General features: G+C 36.5%; 2 protein-coding genes across 4 annotated transcripts in view; one reads left to right on the top strand and one right to left on the bottom strand.

The window, feature by feature from the left end:
- LOC127789861 (uncharacterized) overlaps positions 1-1003 on the top strand; it is an 89197-nt gene extending 88194 nt beyond the window's left edge. For all 3 annotated transcript variants that reach the window (XM_052318909.1, XM_052318908.1, XM_052318907.1), the window contains one exon: positions 91-1003. In XM_052318909.1, the coding sequence (XP_052174869.1) occupies positions 91-717 (627 nt within the window). In that variant the 3' untranslated portion in view covers positions 718-1003. The remainder of the gene's footprint in view (positions 1-90) is intronic.
- Positions 1004-3003: 2000 nt separating this feature from the next.
- LOC127789860 (ABC transporter G family member 35-like) lies at positions 3004-11262 on the bottom strand. The gene is given in 21 exon segments (XM_052318906.1): positions 3004-3482; positions 3579-3833; positions 4012-4183; positions 4286-4513; positions 4646-4779; positions 4857-4940; positions 5034-5324; positions 5424-5756; positions 5937-6115; positions 6212-6367; positions 6460-6613; positions 6763-6872; positions 7135-7295; positions 7407-8005; positions 8154-8309; positions 8311-8547; positions 8638-8691; positions 8781-8857; positions 8953-9407; positions 10172-10581; positions 10872-11262. Coding segments are annotated over 20 exon segments (4488 nt in total). The 5' UTR covers positions 10552-10581; positions 10872-11262; the 3' UTR covers positions 3004-3209.
- Between the last annotated feature and the right edge of the window lie 15179 nt (positions 11263-26441).

Genomic DNA, 26441 nt, shown 5'->3' on the forward strand with positions numbered 1-26441 from the left:
TTAAGGCTCAAGTGAATTGAATTTAAACGTATAAAAGTTGCTAACCCACTAGAAAGAAATAGCTGATTTGTAGTAGTTTCATATGTGCAGGCAGCAATTCGGGAGACTCTTGTTTTTCCATTTTGTGAAAGCATATCCTTGCCAGGGATGTTAGCAGAAAAGGATGACTGGGTTCCACGGGCTGTTGCTCCATTCATATGGATTAATCAGGAATCTGTCAGTGATCCCGATGGTGTTCGCGAAGGGGCCAGTTGTCAACCAGCCAAAGTTACAACTACATCGGATTCATCTAGGGAAACTGCCAATAATTTCCTGGGAGCCAAGCACGAAAACACAAAGAAAGTAGAACTTTCTGGCGTACCGATCAGCCAAACCAATGATAGACATGCATCCTTGTCTGATCCAACCAGTCTGTCGACTTGCAGCAGCAAGTCTATGCAAGAACTGAGTACCCCCTTGTTGAGAGATGAGGAAGAAGAGACTTGCAGCAGTTCTAGAAAAGAGAACACAGATGGTCAATCATCGTCTCAGCCATTGATCTTGGCTGGGGAGCAGATAGAAATCACAGAAGAAGATGACGCCAGGCCGAAGAGAATGGGGACCAGAGCAAAGATGCTTGGTTTGGGGAAGAAGATGGGGGAGAAGTTTGAAGAGAAGAGGCGTCACATTGAAGAAAAAAGTAGGCATATTGTGGAGAGGATGAGGGGACCACCTTAGCCTGGTGAGATGGGACTTGAACTTGTATGAAACATAATTAGATTGTGCCAAAGATGGATGAGTGAAGCAAATAATCCGAGTTCACAAGGAAAGAAATAGGGGATTTACATGCATTTTATCAAAGTATATAGGTCAACTTTGAGAGTTGCAAGAATTAGTTCTTTGATGTGATTGACATGCTCTGCTGCCTCTGCATAAATACACAACCAAACCTTGTAGCTAGCTAGCTATCTGTATGTATGGTTTTGCTCTTCATTTCTTCTAAAGCTTGTAGTTTATTTTGGGATTGATTGAGTCATCGTAGTTATACGTTTAACCCTGAACTAGAGGGTAAAGTGAATGTTTAAAAAGAAAAAAAAAAGAAAAGAAGAAGAAGAAGATATTTGGTCTAATTCAGTGATGTCAATTGAGTCGGATTAGTTGTCCAAAACAAGTGGGGTGAAATGTCTGAAATAAGTGGTGGGAATAATTAACATATCCATTCCTATCCCATTCAATTGATCGTTTAAAGAATTATTTATTTTGAGGTTGTGTTTTTAAAGTTAAAAAAGGTGTCAGGAAATTAATTTTTTAAAACAAATCAATTAGTTCACTGATGGTCTGCATCTGCACTTGAGAGTTCTTGTCCTTCGTATTAAGTTCGCGATGATCTTCAACTCTTAAGACATTCAGATATGGATTTTCACTTTCTTGTTTCTTCTTTTTCGTTTTCGGATGAATGAGTCATCGGCGTCATCAAAATCTTGATCGAGTTGCCATCTCCGGTTGACACGAATCTAGTGATGCATGGCATTGCGCCAGAACCCTAAGTTGCATCAATCCAAGGCTCGACTTTAGAATGATGAACCATTCAGAAAGCAGAGCATTCTGCATCTTCGGATCAACAAGGAAGCTTGGCGACGAGCATTTCATCTCCTCTCGCAGGTATGATGATACGATTCTCTCAATTGCCATTCTCATTCTTCGAAATCCCAAGCCATCTCCATTGTGATATAAATTTAGATCGGATAGCAGTTTGCTATTTCAACCATTACTGCACCATTAAGCTTGCCCTTTGTGTTTGGCTCATCTCATAATTTGTGCGATTGAAGGATGCTGTTTGATCGAGTGTTGTGCTGGCCTTCAGTTACCCAATTCAGCACTCCCCTCCTTCCTTTATAGACACTCTACTTTGGGTGGGGGGCCGGCTATAGATAGGCCAATATAAACTCTCTATTTTAAATAGAAGACAGAGTGCTCAATCTATAGAATAAGTTATCGTGGGTTCCAAAGACAGGATTGTAACTTTTGAACCAAAGGTTTTTGAGATCTGTACTGCTGCTGCTGTTGCTGCTCCATACGAATGATCTCAGCACTTGTTTCATTCAACCTCCTGCCTCCTGGAGTTTTTGCGGGCAGGAGGATAATCATTTAAGAACAATAAGCTTGTATAGAGAATTAGACAAGACTGTTTTGTTTAATCAACTGAACCATACAAAGAAAAGGAAATAAATTATTGATTTATTGCCACAATTCTTTGAACTAACTAGGTTGATATCAAGGAAAGGTACCTTGATTTAGCAAGAAGAGACCCATCCTGAAACTCAGGAATCCCCATGTTGGAAGTCAAAGATGCAGATGGGGATGAACATTCCTACTTCTGTGTGCTTAAATATTGGCAATGCATTGCATTTGTAGAATGTGAAATTGGTCTGGAATGAGATGGTTGGAGTAGCTTTGGCAATTTTCCTGAAGAAGAAAAAAAAAAACAAAAAACAAACAAACTATTCCTTCAATCACCTCTCTTCCAACAATATTAATATTAATTGCACTGCTTAAAATAATCCTGTTCTTGTTCAGTAGACATCAACTCTGGAGTAGTCAACGACTTGGGCATCTTCCCCACTATTTCCTCCGTAATATCTGATTTTTTCAACTTCCTCTTGTGCTGCTATCCTATCTGCTTCCTCACAATTTTGATATTGCGATAGCTGTCTTGTCTTTTCATCCGGAAGTCTCTTTTTAATGATAATCACTGCTTTCTCCTTTCCTTGGTTATTATGGTTCCATTCCATTTCTCCTAGATAGATAATACAAGTAATTCTATTTTGGATTCTTTTACCCGTTTAGGTGGAGGCTAGCTGTTTACAGGTTTTGAGTTCATTAACATCTGATTTTGAGTTCATGTAAAATTTGCAGTGATGATAGCATATTGATACCTTATATATATATATATATATGTACACATGTAAGCAAGCGCATGCCAATTTATGGTTACCAACAATATCAACCACCCTGAACCTGAAGTTGGCTGAAATAATTTTACATTTTATTGATATCAACATATAAGGTCAAATTCAGAATATGCCTTATATAAATAATTAAACAACAAAGCTTGTCATAAAATACACCTTACATAAATAAAATCAAACAACAAAACTTGTCAAAATACATCTCTCTAAGCATTATCCATCTGCAACATCGGCTCCCCATAGCATTGAGAACAACTTTGTCTACCTTGTTTGGAAGTTCAAAGTTTTAACGCAGTAGGCGAACATGAAGGCAAAGAAGAAGCTAAAACCAATCAAGGCTGCAGATACTTCTCCAAGGAAGTCTTTTCTGAATCCAAAATGATGTCTAATGTACCATTTCAGTGTTGGGTCTTTATCCATCCCGGGAACTTTTATGGTGTCTGTCACATCGCCGTACTGTGACGCAATCAACCCGTATACGGTCCATGCCACTGGGCAGATCCAGTAATACCATACCCACCACTTTGGAATTTTCTGTACCAAACAAAAGAGAAGAAATTCAGAAAAATGCTTAAAAACAGTTGGCTCTCTGATAAATAAAAAATGCTCCATGGAAGTGAAGCTAATTACCGGTCTGGGAATGAAGAAACCCGAGAAAAGATTGAAGAATGCATAGAAGGCGGCGGCAAAAATAGCTGCTACTTGGTGGTTTGGTGTAATGGAAACAGTCATCATCCCGTAATAAGTGAAGTAGAGGAAGGATGTGTAGGTGACGAAGTAGAACCAAAAGAACTTTTCAGCTGTCCATTCGAACCCCACCATGGCATACACTATGAGAGCGAAATAGGTGGCTTGAATAAGCACATATGGTAGTTCAACCAATACCTGCATGTGTCAAGCAACAAAAAGTATTGTGTTAGTGTAAGATTGAGAACACACTTCTGACAACCGATTGATCCCACAACTAAAACTCAGGTAGCTTTTTGATGTAGATAGTTATTTGCTTTAAGGAATAATGGCTTTTTCCATCAAACATAGAATACAAGAAGCAATTCCAACCCACCTGTGCCAAGGCATATGGCAATGCAGAATACATCCCGGCAGCCCTTTCTCTATAAAATACAGTTCTTTCAACAGCTACTACGGGCTGTACAGTGCCACAATTATTGATTCCAACGAAAAAGATAGACGCATACATAGCCCCTATGACCACATTGAGGTCACCTGCGTTCTCCCTGAAAAAAAAATATATGGTGTTAGCCATGAAATTTTTGTTCCGTCACCAATGGGCATGGACCAAAGCTCTTGAATAAATGATGTAAGAACTGAACACTGACCTTTTGCCTCCAACCTGCCAGAAGATTGTTCCGACCAGGAGGGAAGCAAGTAATGTGAAGCAGAATCTCACAAGGTTGTAATCTGGACTTCTCCAGTAAGTCCACCACTGCTTCCAAAGGCAGGATTTGAATTGTCCCCATGTTGATTCAGAAAATTTTGTTGGGAAAAATAGATCTTCTGCCCCTGCTGGAGGTACGCTCAACTCCTTCACTAAAGCCTTGTTCCTCCTGCACATTAGCATAAATATATATATACATATATATATCAACTCCAGTCTTGTCATTTTTTAACCAAATAAGGTACTTCATTATTTTTGTTTTTGTCCTTTTCATCATTATAACTAAATTGATTTCACTTACTGGGCCAAGGCTGATGATTTGTAGTATTCAGCAAAATCCATTCCAAGCCGGACTTCTGCAGCAATTGAGCTCACTTCTAGCATCCATGTTGCTGGATTGTATTTTTCTTTAATTTTTGGAACTCCCGGGATTGCCTGAATTATGGATTATTAAATTATTTGTACTTGTATTTTATAAAGAGAAGAGAAAATATTTCAGGAATATTAAATACCTCAAAATATTCAATAATCTTATGAGAATTCCGCCCCAGTGGTCCAGAGTAAATCACTTGCCCTCCTCTTTTCATCAGTAGCAGCTGCACAGAGTATTATCCGGTATGTTACAGAGATTTGGAAAGAGAATTTTGTTTGGGGGAGGGGGGAGATAGAAATCATGATTTGAGTATTACCTCATCAAATGCTTCAAAGATGTCAATACTGGGTTGATGAATTGTGCAAACAACAGTTCTTCCTGTATCCACTGTGTTTCTCACAGTTCTCATGACAATTGCTGCTGCCCTTGCATCGAGTCCAGAAGTTGGTTCATCCATGAATATGATCGATGGATTAGCAACCAGTTCCACTGCTATTGTCAATCTTTTCCTCTGTTCTGTTGACAAACCGGTAATTCCTGGCATCCCTACAACGGCATCCTTGAGACTTTCTAGTTCAACCAAATCCATCACCTCATCCACAAATACCTGGAATCAAGCGAAATATAAGGAAAATTCCCTGTTAGTGCTTGGCCTTCTTCCTCATAAATATACCTTGTCATGAAAATGATATAAGTCTGTTCTTACCATCTTATCCTCCTTACGAACGTCCTGAGGGAGCCGAAGAAATGCTGAAAAGATCAAAGATTCACGAATAGTGACTTGAGGTGAGTGGATGTCAGTTTGCTCACAGTATCCTGAAATTCTGGCGAAGGTCTCTTGTTTCTTGGGAAATCCAGAAATTCTAATGTCACCTTCAATGTAACCACCTGTCTTCCTTCCTGCTAGAACATCCATTAGAGTTGTTTTTCCTGCACCACTGACTCCCATCAGTGCAGTCAGGACCCCTGGCCTAAATGTGCTGGTTACTTCCCGAAGTAATTGGAGCCTGTCCTCTGTCACTCCCTGGTCCTTCATCTCCTGTTAAAATGAACATAAATAAATGAAAAATCCCTCGTGCAACAAATTTTGGTTACAATTTTAGCGTCTAGGCAATTCCTATAACTGTTTATAGGCAAAAGAGGCGTTTGCTCATAGCAATATAACACATGTTGAATTGAATGCGTGAAACAGGAAGTTGAAGGGACACCGGACACCTACCCCAGGCATATCCACGAAGTAGTTAACGCTGTCAAAGGACATGGCAAGAGGAGTAAAGGGGAGAACCATTCCTTTTCTGCCTGGAACTCCACCTGCATTGTCTAGGCTTGAGTCTTCATTTCTTCTGCTTACTCCATTGGGGTTGGATCGACTGCTCATTCGCTGGATTGCCATTTCTCCTGAAAATCATAATCAGGCGAAGAGTTATTGACTGCTCCATAATATAGATGATATTTTAGGGGATTGATCTTATGATATTTTCCCATGTTTCTTACTGGTATTGTTTCCGTCAGCAGCAGATAAGGATCGAGGGACTGTATCTCTGCTTGATCTGGTTGGTCTAAGCCTTGGTGCTTCCCTGGATTCTGCTTGGTTAGCTTCCATCTCAGCGGCCGTGTCCTTGGAAATTATAGCTTGTGGCTTCCCAAGAGCTATTTTATTGGAACAATAGTATGTAATGAGTAAAGCCATCAAGTAGAAAAATCTCTAGCTTACTTTGAACGTGATGGCAGATAGAACTTACGGTTCAAGTACATAAGAGCAAGGGTGAAGAGAACATTGAACAGAACAGCGAACCCCAAAAGTGCCGCTGCCCCAATCCAAATCCAGTTTTTATCCATGAAGACATCGAACGAATGTAGCACTGCCTTGCCCAGTGGTGTAACATTATCATAAGCCTGTAACATAGCAGAAATTTCTTGTAAGCTTTCTTTGATGTATAAGATGACTTCTCTCTCTCTCTCAATCTCTTCTCTCTCTCTCTGGCCAGAAAATTTGACATGCTTGATTGAAGACACAAATAGCTGAGTATAAACTGGGTACATACCTTTTTGTTCATCCATCGCGGCGCATACATCTCATTTACCGCCAAAGCATTGAAACCATAGGACATAGGGGAAACCCAAAAACCCCACTTCCACCCCTTGGGGATTGATTCTGAAACAGAGGCAAACAAGTACCTGGTTAGTCGCATTTATCTTAATGATATGGCTCTTTTAGTTACACAACAATCACTAATTGCAGAAGTAATGGAGCTGTGGCAGTTCCTATGGCTGGCTTCTATTAGTTTGCCATTCGGTTCAGTAGCCACTCCAGAAAACAGAAGTACATATTAGATATGTTGTCTAAATGTGTGCTTGTTTCCTTTGTTTTCCTCTAGAGATTTCTCAGGTATTATTTGGAGCTGGAGTGCACCAACCTCTGGGAAGGATGAAGCCACCAAGCTCGAACACAAGGAGGAGAACTAGAGCTCCACCAGTGTTGGCAATGATCATGGTCCTGGAGAGCCCGGCAATGAGCCTGAAAAGCCCAGCGGCCATTTGTTGGATCAGAAACACCACTAGCCATTGCTTGAAGAACCTGAAATGGGCCGAAAAACAGAGGCACGTCAAGATAAGTTCACGTACCCTTAGCCTAATTAAGTCAAATAAGTTGTAAGTCGTGACTCGCTCATTTATCTACTGTGTTTACCTGCTGGCTTCGGGTGCTAATCCAATGGTGTAATATGTTATAGCCATGAAAATAATGGATTCGAAAATGGAAATTGGGATCCGGAGGAGGAAATTGGGGAGGGTGAAAGCCCAAGGCGGATGAAACAGAAGATCCCTTTGCTTGTAAAACACCGGAAGTCTCTGAATCGTCATGGAGAGTTCAGCGTAGCCATTGAACATGTTGATGATCATGCCGAACAGAACCGCACCAATGTAGAGATTTCCATCGTCCTGGTTCCTAGTATGCATTTTAGTCCTCAGAAACAAGGTGGAGGAGACGAGCGCCACCATGATCAGTTGGCAAGTCTTGAAGATGTAAACGAAGGAATTCCTCTTGATCAACAGTATTTCCTTGTCGAAGGTGGCCTCGAGAAGCTTCTTCGTGGGGACAGCGTATTTCTTGTAGACGAGAGCAGCTTTGTGGCTCCGGGACTTGTCGTAAGGCACCGCGAGCTCGTTCTGGAGGCGCAGCCCCACGTGGAAACGCTTGAATTGGCTTGCGAACTCTGTCACTGTCACATATCTGTACGGCTTTCTCTTGTCCGCCCAGTACTGCTCTTGATCCTTCCTCGAGGTAACCTGTCGCAATTACACCAAGTTTTTTAGCCTCGACCATTAGAAGTCTGTCAATTGACAATACGAATGCAACGCGCTATGCCATGCCATCCCATCCTAACTTACTTCTAGAATACATGCATAATCAATAAAGATGATGATGATGATTTACCTCTTGCAAGAAATCAGCTGTGCCTTTTCTTTCGGGGCATTTGAACCCGCAGCTCTCGAAGAACTCAACAACGTGCTCGCGAGGGCCCTCGTACACGATCTGGCCCTCTGACAAGAGTATGATATCGTCAAAAAGATCGAATGTCTCGGGAGCAGGGCTGCAGCAGAGACATGAAGATGGTGGCCTCTGTCAGGTGCACAATCTGCTGCAAGCACTTCACTATCTGAAACGTTGTCGAGCTGTCCAGACCCGTCGATATCTCGTCCATGAACAGAGTCTTCGTCGGCCCGACGATCATCTCGCCCGTTGTCACGCGCTTCTTCTGCCCTCCTGAGATTCCTCGCTGCATTTCATCGCCGACTATGGTGTCCCGGCATACATCCATTCCCAATATCTGATTCACAAATTCGCACATTCATCAGGTTAGTTCCTTGCTTCACGTTACGAAATACGAATTTAATGATTTGCAGATTTGCCGGCTTACCCTAAGGGTGTAGTCTGTGTTGAGGCTGCTTTCAACTCCTTCCATGGCGGTTGCCTGACGAATCAGGAGAAGAAATTAAAAACTAAGATACAGAGGATATTGATGAAAGAAGAAGAAGAAGAAGACGAGGAAGAATTATGTACCTTCATGAAGAGGTCGAGCTCTGCCTCGGGAAAAATGCCGGCATCTCTCTCCCTCTTTGCAAGCTCAGTCAGGAGTTCTGTAATTCACGAATCAAGAACCAATTATGAGTCAAATTCATGGAGAAATTCGAAATCTCTTTCAAGATTTGATGAGAAGTTGGCATGTCCGTACCGTATCGAGACCCGACGCCCTGGCATCTGGCGGAGAAATCTAGGGTTTCCTTCACGGTCATCTCTCCGATGTGAACGTCGTTCTGGCTGATGTACGCGGACGTCTTCCGCGGCACGAACTCATTCATCTTGTGTCCGTTGTAAGTCACTTCTCCTCTCACCTTCAAGCTTTTGTCCAACTTTCCGGCGAGCGCTAACAGGAGGGTCGTCTTCCCCGATGACGGCGGGCCCAACAGAAGCGCCATCCTTGAGGGTTTGATTATGCCGGAGGCATCTTTGAGGATGGTGAGCTTGGTTTTCTCGGCGAAGGTGATTCCGATGGAACCGAGAGCCGACTCGGCGATGTTCCGAGCTGTGTTGAGGAGTGTGGGAAGAGCTCTGTCGCCGACATAGCAATCTGCTTCGATGGTCAAATGGTCGAACCTGACTTCTACTGTCGGAAGGTTTATCCCCACCCTGCATTAAGCGGCGAAAATGGCTAAAAATTCAGACGGCCGACGACGAAGAAGAAGAAGAAGAAGACTGAATAATCACTGACTCACTGAGTGACTGGGTGAGTTAGTTAAATCTTGATACAAAATCAATGGACTAGTAGTGACTAATAAATTGTTTAAATAAAAAAAAAAAAATAACGAAGATTAGTTCCAGACGTGCAAACTAGACGGGGCAGGCATGGTAAAATTAAATTAAAATACTGGTGGGGATTGGCCAATTAATTTATTAAACGTTTGTTCTATATTAGCAAGGCAAGGGTGCGGACTGTTTTAACGTTTGATCTATAATAATTATTATATATTAAATTAAATTATCCCAGGACAGGAGTGGTTGGATTATTATTATTATTATTATTATTATTATTATTATAAATTAAGATATATATATTATTATTATTATTATTATATATATATATATATAACAGAATCGTTCAACAAATCGATCTCTCTATAATCAAAGCCCAACTTGCCCATAATTCAAGGACACACAAATTATTACTTAAATCATCTCCAATTTAGTATGCCATGCCAGTTGACAAATAAATTTTAAACTTTCATTCATGGCTTCCGCACTTTCCGGCCGCCGGAGCTTAAAAAATTAAAGCCAGCCATATATATCTTATATCTTGAACGTAAAAAATTATAGGGAGGGCAGGCAGCAGAAGAGAGATATGTGATGAGATGAGATGAGATGCAGAAAAGAAAGCAAAGTGAACTACTACTGACTTGTCAATTCGGTTCCTGAACTTTCTCAAGAACTTCTCGTTGTCTTCCTCTGCCACTCTGAAGAACTTGTCGATGAACTGTTGACGCTCGTTGCCATCCAGCTTCCTCACGTCGACCTCCTTGTGGGTGGCGTGGTTCCCCACCTCGCCGTTCTCGGCGTAAGATTTGAGGATGCTAGTGCGCAGCCGGGCGTAGGTTGGCAGCTTCTCCAAAGCGGCCCATCTCAAGGCTTCCTCGTCTTCCTCGGCGTGGCTGCTCCGGCGGCTCGCGTGGCTGACGCTGGCGATCACCTCCCCCATGCTCCGGCTGAAGCTCCTGCTCATCCTCCTACTCCCGCTTCTCCGGCTGCCGCTCGGCGGCCTCGTCTTGTCCAGATCCATTATTTATTAATCTCTCTCTTCCCAATCACCCTGATACGTAGTACGTACGTACACCATATATACAACTAACCAATTAGAACAACAACAAGAGCAACAAAGAGAGAGAGCTCTAATAAATCTCACTAGACATGATGACAACAATATATAAAGCCATTCAATCACTTATAATACCCCCCGTCACAGACTTAAAACACTTACGATAAACAAAAACCCTTATATCATCGATCTAACAGATCCACAATCAAATATTTTCCCGGAAAACTATATATAGGAAATTAATTAAGCGCTGTATTGAAAGCTGAAGAAGGAAAAGTACGCACCTGTAGTCTTTTGCTTTTCTGGGCTCTTTCTCTTTCTCTGTCTCCGATCGATGTTGTTAATAATTATATGAAGAACTTGAAGCTAGCTAGCTATAGGTGGGGTTTCTGAAATTAAGACTATTGCTGTTTGGTTTTGTAGAACGCAAGCAAGAGAGAGAGAGAGAGATCAGAGGGATGAGAGATGAGATATACGTGGGTGGTGGGGGGTTTGGTGGAGAAGAGCTTCAAAAATCTGATGAGAGCCTCGATCGCCCCTCTGCCTTTTGTATGATGATGAGTTAAATTCTTCTTTGTTTCTGCCAAAGGAGGTGTGATGGAATCGGTCTTTTTATACGAGTGGGAGAGAGCAGCCGGCAATATATAGGAATGAATGGGTCCAAAAAACTGGCGAGGCTTGATCTCATATGTGTATTCCTCATGGACATTAAGATTGTCTGTATTTAAATCTCTTCGAGGCAGCTTCTCAATGCTAATAAGTTCCCTTCATCAACTTTCTTCTTCCTTTTTCTTAATTTATAATAATATTATATGTTGCAGTCTACTTTTGAATTCAATCTCCTCCGGTCAAACTTGCTGCCTGCTCCCTACACTGTGCAAAAAATATACATACATAATATGTATGTGTCTCTCTGTTTGTTTTACATAATTAAGCCTGATTAATCATCATTTTCTTTTTCTCAAGTTCAATACGTTTGACAAGTCAATACTTTTGAAGATTAATTCATATATTTTAACAGATTTGATATATATATATATATAGACTAATTAACCTCTTTGTAACTTGTCAAAAAATACGACATTTTATTTTTATTTTTATTCTTATTCTTATTCTTATTTTGTAAATGAATTTGTTTTCACAATTAGTAGCATATATAGCTTTTTAGTCATAAAAGAGTGAGTACGTAATTTTATATTAATAATTTTGTTTTATTGTTAGAATCAAAGCTTTTATATTTTGGAAACATGATTTCGAGATTAAATTTAGATTTTGGGCCTTAGAGGTAGGGATAGTTAGTTAATGGTGGGTGGGGGGGTGAGGTGAATTCTTGAATTCTATGGGGTGAGAAATGGAAATAGAGGAAAGAATCTATCATCAAATCAAATCCAATGATGAATGAGAAGGGAGGAGGAACGCCCCATTATTCCCAAAGCCAAAGGGGTTGGATTGGAAGGTTCATTTGCAAAGCAGCATGGGAGAGACATGGGAGTAGTGTGACCCAGCAATAGCAAGCATTATTATATTATATTATAGTTTATATGCATTCTTAAATTAATTGTTAAAAAAACGAAGCCCCCTATATATGACCAGTTGAATTATGAGGTTTCATACTTAGACCTAATCAAACCCACCAAATTTACCAATATGCTATTCCTGCTCTTCCTATTTACATCAATCAGTCTTAGATACAGAAAATGCACCAGATTTTAACCCCAAGTCTTTGGGAGATAACGATGATGAGCTCAGCCATTAGGTGGCATCCCCCCGCTGTAGAAATTCCAAACTCTCTCTCTCTCTCTCTCTCTCCAATAATTCATTCTCAGCAACCATATTTTTTTTTGGGCAAATCTTAAAGAATTGAATTATTATTATTCATCAAAAATTCCTTAATTAATTTCCTAACTGTAGACTAAAACCAAATTATATTATATTATATTATATTATTATTCTAGAATACGATGATGGATAGAACATTGCTTGCTGCTTGTTTGGATTGCATTGGGGGTGGGGGGTCGGGTCAAAAGTAATGAAATATCTGTCAAGACTTAAAATCAATCTTCCAAGAGAAGAGAATTGTTGACTTCAGGGGAGGGGAGGGGATGGGGTTGAAATACATACTATATAACAAAATAATAAAATAATCAAAGAGGGGAGGGGAAAGGTGAAAAATTTTTCCACCCAGGAAGATGGTCAGCAACGTACTGACGCGAGTGTCTTATAAAATAATGGATAATACACGGCATCGGCACGTGCTGTATTAATTAATCAAAAATTTGACCAGAAGCCCAATAAACACACAAACTGCTGCGCCATCCCCTCCGTATTATATTAATGCGTTTTTTTTTAAAATCATGGGCAATTGGGTTGCGTCTGACGCCGCCCCAACTTCACCTCACCACCCAGCCAGCCACCCGGTAAGTCTTGGCGGCCCTCCTTCCATATATTATTATTATTATTATTATTATTATTATTATTGTGGGCTTCGTTCGTTCCCCCAGTTCCTTTGCAACTTGCACTCCCACGCACGTACCAATGTGCCCAATACATGTAATGTTTGTAAAGATATACCCCCCAAGAAAGACAGACAGAATTAATTGTTTTCTCGGCAGAATGACAAATCCTTTGGACTTTTTTGCGTTACAAGCCCCACTTTTCTTTGTCTTTGTCTTTTCTTTTTTTACAAACATATAGAAGGATATAAGTTTAATACTGGGGAATTAATTTGTTCATCAAATTAATACTAGGACGAGTCAATCAGTTTTATTAGTGTAATATAGAGGTGAATAAGTTCGTGTACTCATTTAATTTAATTCCATTATATTATTACTAATTTCATCGTCTCTTAAATTTAACTAACTAATAATGTCACAAATCACATGGTATATGAAAAAAATGCTTTTAAGACTCACAAAATTTGAACTCAAGACTCCAAGGTTATGGGTGAAACAACTCTTTTATTAATTAGTGAGATATTTATCCATAAACCAAGGCTAATTATTTCTTTGGGGGATTAATCAAAACCAAGTTATAAAAATTCAAAAAATCTGAAGTGTTTATAGTATTTAGACACCTTATTGTTTCAAAAACCATATATACAATTGACCACAATCATTTGAATTTGATGAGCAATCTTATATATATAATTCTTGAGTCATTAACTAATTAATATGACAATCATTCATTCTCATTTGGAATTTTTTGAGTCCAAATTATTTGGGCAGCCACGTTTTTTTGAATGGAAATCTTCTTATATTTATTCAATGCAATGCTATGCTATGCTATAAAAAAAATAAATAGGCAAGTTGTAAGGTCAAAGCATCAACAGTGAGAAGAAAACATGGCTGCATTTCTCCTCGCTTTCCACACTACCATCACCTTCCTCTATAAACAACTCTTTTTGTTGTTTCTTAGTTATAAGTTACATGATGATACCTACCGTTAAAATCAAAGCCAAAGCCAAAGCCAATGTGGATCTTGTGAGCATTTTCAATTATATATATATATATATAGTTGATTGTTTGGATAGGATAATTTTTATATTGATTAAAGATCGAATATACCTCAAGCTTATCAATTATAATGAGTAGTCCATTTAATCAGGCATTTAGATAAAATATTATGTGACATGTTATATCGAACAAAGATGAAATGTCACGTAAGAAGTAAATTACATTATTTGTCTTTAAATTTTACACTTTAAAATATTTGTTACCATAACTACTAAACTTTTATTTCTACTCAAATTCAATTACTCTTTTCAGATTTTTATCAAATGTCTTTCTTGAAACTAACATATATAGTATTCATATAAATCTTAAAATCACTTAATGTTAGATTGAATATAAATTCCACAATCAAATGATTTTGAGTCTATATTAATAATGTATATCATAACAGTTTTTATTAATAGAATTTGATAAAAAAAAATTAGGAATAGAATTCAAATTTGAATAAAAATCAAAGTTATTAACTAGGGTAACACAAATTAGATTATAATAATCAATTTATTACGAAATATAAAATTTAAAAACTATCACATAAATATATAAGATTTGATTTTGGAAGAATGATAAGAGCGACTGGACTCTAATCACATGGCATTTATATGGATTAGGTGTTTAGGTAGGACACCACACGGTTTATCAATTAAAGGTTATATATATATATATATGAAAACAAAAAATTAATAAAATAGAAAACTAATTTTATCATAAAATACAAAGGAAAAATGAAATAAAATTAGAGCCCTCCAACCCAAAGCAATAATGATATTAGGGGCCTTATTGGAATAATTGGATTTGGATGGCACGAGGGAGGGAGGGAGGGAGGGAGAGAAGAAGGTCCCAACTTCCAAATTCCCAATAGATGAAACGTATTTTGCTTTCTTTCTTTCTTTGTTTCTGAGCCTGCCTGAGGGAGAGAGGAAGCTTCTTGGAGAAAGAGTGGGCAGTGGTTGACAGCCACTGGGGTGGCCGATTGTTTGTGACTATTGGCTGCTGCCAATTAACAGGGGCCAAGGTGGGGTGTGGCGTGGCCGGACACGTAACATGACCGCACGCATTTTTATATATGTAATTAAATGATGATTATTTGATAATAATAATTTTGTCCATGTCTTCTATTATTATTATTATTATTATAACGCCAAGGATAAATTAATTAAAATTATATGTATGTATATTGACCGAGTCAATGTCCTAACGGATATGACATGTTAATGCTACTTACAGAGGTTGGGTTTGGGAATAAAAAAGATGATGTTAGGATATTTTAAGGATTCGGGCAGTAGTACTTGCGAATGTGAACGACACACATATACATATATATTTATCCAGAAGGTGGACCTAGCTAGAAAATAATGGAATATATAATTATCAAACAGTAAATACATATATATATATATAAGTTTGTTCAACAATATTCTAGAATCCGAATTTAAGTTTTTATTTATTTATTCTTGGAAAATGTGTAATTCATGTGCATCGTACACGACTGGCTGACCGACCGAAGCCACCACCAAGCATCTTCCTCTTCCAAGACCCACCACCCACCCCCAAACCAATGCGCGCGTTACCATTGCCCTTTCACACATTCATTATTTTTACCACCATATATATATATATATTCCATTTACGAATTAGAATTTCAAACTTACTAATCATATGATATCACCTTTTATATATATATATATATTAGATTAAAATTTGGATGTTCATATTATCATATATATATATATATAATTGATTGATGATGTTTGTGTTGTGGGCGGCGAAAATTAATGCAGAATTTTTCAACTCACAAAGTCTTCTTCTATTGTAATTAGTAAACATTTTATTTATTTATTTATTTATGTTCGGTCTTTTTAACTCCCCAATGCTTAATGCTTGGTCATTAAGAGAAAAAGACTACTTAAAGACTAATTCACAACCTTATTTTTATTATTTTACTTTTTATTAATTTGAACATAGTATTATTATTCAATTGGATAAAAGGGCCGGGCCGGCCGGGGGGTGGAATTTATATTATAAGTAAGTAAAAAAAAACAAGCTTCTAGAGCACATTAATTAATTTGTTATTTTAGAAAGACAACCATTCATGCATGCATGCATGTCAAAGAGATATTATTTTAGTGTTGGAAATATATAAGTGGGGGGGTGTTGTTGAGTTTCCTTCATCTCTCTCACTCACTCACTCACTCACTCAGTAGTCAATACTACTAGTACATGCATGCATGCCAACCAGTACTTGATGTTATCTAGAAACAAGGTAAATAATAAAAACACACACTTCCATGTTCCCTCCCTCCCTCCCTCCCTCCCAAAAGATTGGGTCATCATCATCTACACTTAACACTTTATATGTATGTGTTTATAGTGGAAATGAATATATATATATATATATTAAATTAATCTCATCAAGTTTCATTTCATATAAATGAGACAACTGCTAACTCAGTCTTATTATTATGATTGTTTTTATTATGTCAAGGGTAATGCTTAAATAGTAATAAATGCACTTTATATTGTTAGATAAAGTGTATTTATTATATTTTCTTTGAACATCTAAACAATTATATTAATTGATTTAATAGTTCATCAAAATCATGCATTTATCATTCGAATCTTTATATATATATATATATCAAAATATGATAGTTTGCAAAAAAATTATTCCCCCCAAAACTTACATTAATTACTAAAAATAATTGTAATTAAATGCTTGTATTTTTAATAAATTAAAGATAGTAATTAAATTAAAAAATTAAGCATAAATTTCAAATACTATTTATAATATTTATTTATAACTTAATTTTAAAATCAATTAATCTTCTCATCAATTAATTCTTCAATTAATTAAAAATAAGTATTATCTTTTATCAATATTATTAATTAAAAATATTTATAATATTATTGATATGCGTTACAAACTTGGAGAATTACAAGACCTAAAAAAGTCGTGAGACATGGACATGAAGCCCAAAGGGTTGTAGGAGATCAAGAAAATAAGTCGAAGGAGCAAGAGGTCGAGCCGAGACCAAGTGGGGAGGGCCCACTCGGTTATGTCGAGTGGGTACGATACTATTTTGGTTTTTTAGGTATAACTTTCTCATATGAGCTCCGATTGAGATGATTCAAAATCCTATGGAAAGATAAGATAATTATCTACAACTTTCATGTTTTGAGTTTTAAGAGATTCAAGCTAAATCAAGGTGTAAATTGGGCATGAAGTTGATGTACCTGCACTATCAAGGCTCAGAGTCAAGTATTGAAGGAAGATGGATCCGAACCAAGACAAAAGTCAAAAAGAAGGCATGAACAAGTGCGCCCCCACTCAGTCATGACTGAGTGGCCCTCACCCGGTCACGGGGAGACCAATTTTCCACAACTTTTCATGACCCCACTCGGTTATGCCGAGTGGGTACGACACTATTTTGGTTTTCTAGGCATAACCTTCTCATACGAGCTCCAATTGAGTTGATTCAAAGTTCTATGGAAATATAAGAGAATTATCTACAACTTTTGTGTTTTAAGTTTTGAGAGATTCGAGTTTAATCAATGTGAAAATCAGGCTTGAAGTTGAAATATGGGAACCACTCAAAGCCGAGCCAAGGAAAATGGCAAAAGAAGGCATGATCGGGTGGCCCCCCACTCAGTCATGGTTGAGTGGGCTTGGGCCAATCTCTCATCTTTTCCCTCTCGGATGGACCGCGAAATCATCGAAATGGGCCGCGAGATTCTCGCCCTGATTCTTGCACGTCTTTTCTCTCTCCTCCGCTATAAATATGAGACCATGCCTTCATCACAAGGTACGCAATTTTGGGTGATTGAAGTATCATTTCGTATTTTCTCGAGATCTAACTTAAGCATCGGAGGGTTTGGAGGAGACCCCCATCTGCGTCCTAACAGTGCTCTCATTTTGTAGGTCACTCGTTGCCCTCACGTCACTCGGTCTGCAAGGCCACTCGTTGCCCTCAGGTCACTCGGTCTGCAAGGCCACTCGTTGCCCTCAGGTCACTCGGTCACCTAGGCCACTCATCGCCCTCAGGTCACTTGGTCACCTAGACCACTCATCGTCCTCAGGTCACTCGGTTAGCAAGGCCACTCGTCGCCTTAGGTCACTCGGTTAGCAAAGCCACTCGTCGCCCTCAAGTCATTCGGTCACCAAGGCCACTCGTCGCCCTCAGGTCACTCGATCACCAAGGCCACTCGTCGCCCTCAGGTTAGTCGGTCAGCAAGGCCACTCGTCGCCCTCAGGTCACTCGGTCAGCAAGGCCACTCGTCGCCCTCAGGTCACTCGGTCAGCAAGGCCACTCGTCGCCCTTAGGTCACTCGGTCACCAAGGCTACTCGTCCCCCTCAGGTCACTCGGTCACCAAGGCCACTCGTCCCCCTCAGGTCACTCGGTCATCTTGGGCCACCAGATCATTTGGCCACCAGATCATCAACCCACCAGATCATCAGCCTACCATATCATCAGCTTTATCAGACCATCAGCTCTGTTGGATTACCAGATCTGGACCTCTATCAGATCTAATTGTTCATCAAGATTCTCATCAGTGAAGGTACGACTCCCGAGACTGTTGCGTCTGTCCGCAATTAAAAATAGATTGTTATATTTTGGCAACAATAATTATTTTTGATTAATTTCTCAATTAACCCCCCAATCAATCAAAAATAAATATTATTTTTGAAAAATATGAATAGACAACTTAAACTATTAATTAAGTCATAGAAAATTGTTCATTTGTATAAAGTATCTTGAAACTTTTTATTATCAATTAAATAAATATTATTAATAAGAAATTTGAACAGACAATTTAAATTATTAATTAAGCCATGTATAGATATCTAATTTCTCAAAGAATTAAAAATAAATATTTTTTTTATAAATATTATTAATAAAAAATATTTATAATATTATTTTTGATTAACTCCTCAATTATTAAAAAGTAAATATTAATGTATGAATTTTTAAATATTAATTAAGATTTAACATATCACATTTGCAAGACTATGCAAGAAAATTAATACATAGTGAAAGAAAAATAAGTTAAAATTCATATTTTCAAAGTTTTGTTATTAATGCAAAAATTAAATTTCAAAATCAGAAATTAAAAATTTCAAATAAATTTTTAATTAATATTGAAAAATCCATATTTCCTCACATTTAGAAGTTTTAATTTATATTTATATTTATAATTTATAAATAAATATATAATATAATAAATAATTTTATTTTCATAATTAATCAATCATTACCTTTAATTTAATGCAAGACCAATACATGAGTTCTTCGATACTAATTAAGATTTAAGATATTGCATTTTCAAGACTAATATATAAATTTTTTAATATTAATTAAAATTTAATTTTTAAATTTATTGTGATTACACTTTTTGTGCATCACACGGGTGAATACTAGTAATGTATAAAAAAATAATCAGTGATGGTCGACAACCACTATTAGGGTGTATTTAATTACACAAGGTGAAAAAGAAAATAAATTTTATCTTCTATGAAAAATCAAAACTAACCCCCTCGGAAGAATTGATTTTGTGAAAAATATGGTATTTTTGTATTTGGATAGAAAACAAATTTTATAGAAAAAATTGCCAATCAAACACCTAAAATTAAAATCTGATTGAAAAATATTTTTTTTCATATTTTTCATACTAATCAATCACACCCTTAGAAAAAGAGAGAGACAGAGACTCATGTCATTGTCTAATAAAAGTTGTTGTCGTTGCTATCAGATGTTTCTTAAGAAACGAGAGAGAGAGAGAATGGAACAAAAAAAAAATGAGAGGAGGAAAAGACATGTAAATCATAAGGGTATTTTGACCATTTTGAATATTTAATTAGAATTAAATAACAAGGATAGAGAAAATTATAACATAGTATTAAATATGAGGGATGCTTACCGTATTCTTTCAAACATTAAAGATAATTTTTACAATAATTAATTCAAGTAATGTGGTTAATATTTCCAAAAGAAATTGTGATTATAATTGGCATGCACTTTAAATGTACAAATATGCTATTACAACATTTATTTATGATGAATGTTCATAATTTAAAATCATTATTCAATTATATAATTATGGATACAACCATATGACTTAAAAATCCCCTTGAAAGCAAGTGGATACACAATTTTAGGCGTCCACATGATTTGCGTGGTTTTTCTGCTATTATAATGCCATGTTTGCCCGATGAGTTAATTAATTTACTTAGTTAGTATACGTTAAGGGGATGTTTGTTAATTAAGATAAGAGGGAGAAAAAATCAGATATGGGAAGCATTCTGAATGTTTGGTCTTTTCAACGTGTTTGTTAAGTTTATCGGACCACTTTCAGAAAAACTCCCACGTGATCTCTTATCTCCCCATTTTAAAATAAATTTATCCGACCTCTCCCCTCGGTTAAATTTATCTGACTCTTTCAAGATAAGGATCAATTACTTATATGCCTCCTATAGAATAGTTAATGCCATTTAATGCATTTTAAGGATTTAAATTTATTAAAAAAAATTATCTATTTAAGTCTAATAATTAATATTAGTTAATATAATTTTAAATTGTTCTATGTTTTGACAATTTTTAAAATTTAAATGACATTATTCATTTTATTGATTTTTAAAATTTAAATTTCTCTTTCTATATTTTATTAACTAATATAATTCCTTTCACTAATTTTTAAATTATTTTATTTAATTTTATATTTTATTATCTATTATGAAAATATGTTTTGACCATTTTTAATTATCTAGGTAGAATTATTGTAATTCTAACAATAATTATTTCTACTTTTTAACTCTTTTTAGATTTATTTTTGAACATGAATTTAGAAAATAAAATTTTATTTTTATTTTTTTGACAATTCATATTAATTATAAAATATTATTTTAATCATAAATTTGATAATAGAAATATTTTGATAAAAAAAACTCTTATCTTGGCGTTTATCATATGCATTAACAAACACATAAAAAAGAAAAATATAATTATCAGTGGATTTCAAAAAATTTAACAAACACTTTTATAGAAATCTTAAAATGCTTTACAGTTTTATCTTGATCATTCCATATCTTGATCCGGAATACATTCCAACCTTATCTTAATATTTCTTATCTTGCTCATTTTAACAAATGCCCTCTAATTAAAATATAGGATAAAAAAGATCATATATAAGAATCATTCTGAATGTTTGTCATTTTCAACGTGTTTATTAAATTTATGTAATAATCATTAGAAAAGAAGCCATGTAACTTCTTATTTTAATTTTTTCAGATATACATCTCTCTCATCCCTTAAGATAAATACATCTTGATCTTGGCCCCAGAGCGTAGATTAACTAGCAAGGGAAAAATGTGTTGGGGTGTTACTCTTTGAGCTTCCAGGTTTCGTGTTTTAGCCCTGACCTGGAGATAGTTCAGCTGGCAAGGAGCGACCATAAAAAATAAAAAATGCTTGCCGCCCTCACGTTTGTGGTTGTGCTAGGGGTTGAAACTTGCCTGCTGGATTCCCTGATTTACCTCTCTAGCTAAAATCATGGGATCGAATAGCGGGGACGCTTGTGATGGTGCGTTAACAAAATATATATATATATCTTGATCTTTGCATATAAAAAAAAAAAAAAAGTTAACACTTGTGTACTTTAATATATTCTAAAAAATTTAACAAACAGCATAATAAAAATTTTAAAATATTTCTTAACCTTATCTTGATCATTTCGTATCTTAATTCGAAAATCATCCTGATCTTATCTTGATACTTTTTATCTTACTTATTTTAATAAATATTACTTTAGTATAAATGGTTAGGTTAGTGATTGTAAATTAATTATCATTTTTATTTTCATTTGTTATGGTTGTGACGAAGGAATATCTCTTATTACATTTTATATTATCTCTTTTTATATATGTGATGGTACAATCATCTTAATATATTCTCCTCTCCCGGCCAGTTGATGAGATTAGAAAAGAATACATATATATATATATATATTATCCTTTGACATTATTTTCTTCATATTCATATTAATTAAATTTGATCATTTACTTCAATCATACATTATTATTTTGTCATCTATCCTCCATCTGAATATATATATATATATATATATTAATTCTTAAAACATCATCAATAGACAGTAGGTTTATCAAAGCCACGTCATCAATAAGATACTAAAAAAATCTAAAATGATAATAATTTAACTCTAATTTATATAACAAATAATACTCATTTGTTGCCAACTCCCAACTGCCACGGGATATTATGGGATGTGGTAAATGAGCGTCAAATCATTTGGATTCTGTATCATTTGCGTACGACTATTTACACTATCTATAATTCAACAAATTAAATAATTACATTTCACGAATCTATTACAAGATTTAAAACTCTACATTTATAAACTAAAAAGATAAAAATATTTTTTATTTTTTAACTTCAATTTTTTGCTAAATAATTAAATTTCTCATAAAATATAATAACAAAAACACTTTTTATTTATTTATTTTTAACTTTATGTTATATGAACTAGAAAACATCAATTTTAAATTTTGTAATTTTTTCTTTTTAAAAAATGAATGCTATCACTTATTGAAACACAAAATAATGTTGGAATATTTTTAATTATAAAATCCAAGTTGAGAATTAAAAAATGAAATTTAAGTATTTTTATTATAATTTATTTTTTTCATAAGATGTGAAATAAATTCATTAACTACTCAAAGATAATAATGCCGGTTAATTTAATGGGGAGCTAGGACTTAGTGAAACACCTATAAATTTCTTATAAAGTTTGAGGCTTTAATTTCTAGGGTACATCTTGATGGTCAAATTAGTGTTTAATAACAAAGGAACGAGTAAGGAGCAATATAATAACGAGTAGGAGAATAATAATTAGTTACCTGTCGTCAAAAAAATTTAAGGCTTTATAGTTTACCGAATGACAATTTGAGGGTGATTTTTTTGCTAAAAACCTAGATCATTAAGGATCGAGTGATAAGATCTATCACCGTTAAGGCATAGTGTTAGGACTTTGAGCCATACCGGTGACACTATAATCATTAAGGACTAAGTCACAAGATCTTGTTATGTGATAGATTTGAATCTTTTCTAAGTATTCTTCATGTCAGATCATAAAAAATTATGTCATATATTGATCTTCTACTATTTCACATGTTCTCTCGGTCTTATATGCAGAATATTATATATATTATCAACATTTAGATTTAGCTGACCGTGATTCGTAGGCCCATAATGAATAATTAAGCCCAAATACAAAGAGGAGGAATCAAGTGGAAGCAAAGACAAGTAAATTTTACATGGTTCGGTCAGAACGATGCCTACTCCATAACTGTTTTCTGGACATTCTGGCAGAGTCACAACATATTATTATGGTTGTTCCCCTTTACAATGGTGTTTTTGACCCCTTTTTATAGCGAGAGGTCTTTACAATTGCATAAGATATAAAAGTATAAAGATGATATAATATAGGACAAGTTATCCTTATCATCTGCATAAAATCGGGAGTGGATTCCTCATTACGAGGGATTTGACTTGCCTCAAGTAAAGTAAGTGGGTCCCTGTCTCCGGTTATTCAACAGTAATGTTGTTATGAGAGTTAAATAGTTTGACTGACGAGCTGAACTATTGGTCAGTGAGCTAGAGAGATTGCTAGAAGCTCGTTGGGTATATCGCTGAGATCTCACTAGGATCTGCGAGCTGAGCTCGAGTTTCAGCGATGCGTGAGTTTACTCTAAGGAGCTCGGCTGTTGGGTATACTAGGCTTTAGGCGATTGGGCCGGCCTACTGGATTGAGTCTAGCCCATTTAGCTCTTTTTAGGAAATTCCCATAACATAAGCCTCCCACCTCGTAGTGCGATCTTCGGATTGGGAGCTGGTATAAGCTATTTGAAGCGGGCTTCACGAGCTGCTAATCCATTTGCTATACCTTTGCCCAATCGAGCTTGGAGTTTAAGTGAGACTTCAATAAGATGGCACTTGAACCAATCTTCAGGATGTAATTTAAGATGAGCTCTAGGAAGCTTCTGCACATCGAGATAAGCTCAAGAGTACAATTTGGAAAAAAGTCTTCAGAATATAACTCAGAATGATTTTACCGAATATAAGTTAAGAAATACCCAATAAATTCCCATCTCGTGACTTAGCACATTTGGAATAGTTCGTCATTGATCGACATAATAAAAAATCATTGATCGACATAATAAAAAATGCATCCAGTAGGTCGCGAATAGCCATATGTAGGAAAATCAAGGCTAATCGTAGTGAACATGTTCTGACGAAATAATGTATGAGTCATATCGAAAGCCTTGCCAAGATATATGTCCGGGTAGATCTTGCTGCGATCTCAGCTAACATACCATGGCTTTCATTTAGCTGACTTAAAATTCAAAGAAATGCTAACTCGCATGCTTGAAATAGCTTGTTACTACGGACATAATAATCAAGATGCATTCAGCTGTAATGGCAATATAATAATGATCCATTTGCGAGATGATAATCAAATCGATCTGAGTCTCAGCTGATGCATCATAGAGAGATGATATATCTGGATCATATTAGAAATCCTACCAAGATATATGTCCAAGTAGATCGCGGTGTGATTCCAACTAGCATACTATGGCTTTTTGCAAGTTTAACGAGCTAAAAGGGAACACCTAGGTAGGTCACAAACCATGACTTGAGTCAAGATGAAATGACCCCAGCTAGTGAACCCTTAGCTCGAAATAATTAGTGGAAGTAGTAGCTTAGTAGGTGTCAAACCATGACATTAAGTCAAGATGAATGGGTCTCAGCTCGAAACTTCAAACATATTCAATCAAATATCAATAAAAATAATTTAGTTGAGAGGGAACACTCAGGTAGGTTGCAGACCATGACTAAGTCAAGATGAAAGGACCCCAACTAGTGAACCCTGACTCGAAATCATTTAATGGAAGCGGTTACTCAATAGTTGCCAAACCATGACATTAAGTCAAGATGAATGAGTCTTAGCTCGCAAACCACGATCTGGGGGAGGACCAAAATGAATGCTCAGATAAGCCACAAACCATAGCACGGAGGCTAAGATGAATGGTCCCCAGCTCGCAAACCATTGTGTCTCCACCCCCAATTTTAGAGATATTCAATCTAATACCAATAAGAATAAAGTGTAATGCATGACAATTCATAAATTCCAATCAGAATTATGAAGATTAATCGTAATGAAAAGATGGAGCATATGCAAGAACAATTACATTCATGGGCAGTAAGGACAGAGGTGCTCTGCATTCTGAGCTCGTGGGAGAGTTTCCCCACCCATATTTGCCAAATGATATGCTCCACTTCCTAAGTTCTCTTTGATGACGAAGGGTCCATCCCAGCTAGGGCTTAAAGGGTTGTCACTAGCCATGCGAGCTTGCTTGGAGACCTGGTTGTTTGAGCGTTTTGCCCAAGCTTCCCGTTCATTGTCTCTGTTATTTCTTTTCTTATTCTGGTTGGATCCCCCAACCTCTTCTATCGGTCTAATGGGCTCATTCGAGCTAAAAGCCTCTTCCCACCGAATCTCCTTGGCAGCTCGTTCATAGAATTCTCTCAAGTCTTTAATAGGGGTCCTATAGATGCTCTCATAGAGCTTCCCATCCATGTGGAGGCTGACAGAGATCGTAGTCAAGATGCTTTCATCGGAGGGATCTTCGATATTGCTCACATCGCACCTGAACCTGCAATATAGTCTTTCAAAGACTCGTTTGTCCTTTGGAACATTGTGGCGAGGTGACACGGAGGGGCGAGCTGCCTTCTTAGTGCCTTGTATTGATTGAGAAATCTGCATTGGCACTCCTCCCAACTGCTGATGCTGTAACACCCCCTTCTCTTAGAACTGCCCGAGAAGAGGTGCTATGGGGAAACAAAATAAAACTAACTAATAAACTGAAGTCTGATATCATAAATGAATATCTCAATCAACTAAAATAAAACTCCGAGTCAATCATAAACTGAAAACCATAAACTCTGTTTAAGGGACAATCCCTTAGCTGAATATAAAATAACCCTAACTGACAAGACACTATAAATTGACAATCTCCCAGACATCTTTTGTCTTGAGTGGTTCCATGTACACACACTACTGACCACTACTGTTAGGCCCCACATCTGGTACTTCCCCGCTAGGACTTGAAATGGTGAAGAATACAAGATGAGCTATAAAGCTCAACAAGTAATAAGCTAGAAAGAATTACTGAAGCTGAATAGAGAAATATCGATACTCATAAAGTTTATAACTATCCTTGAATTGAGAGATATAAGAATCACTATAAGATTGCATTTACGAGATGTAATGCACAT

This window comes from Diospyros lotus, chromosome 14, assembly GCF_014633365.1.
Source record: "Diospyros lotus cultivar Yz01 chromosome 14, ASM1463336v1, whole genome shotgun sequence".
Taxonomy (NCBI): domain Eukaryota; kingdom Viridiplantae; phylum Streptophyta; class Magnoliopsida; order Ericales; family Ebenaceae; genus Diospyros; species Diospyros lotus.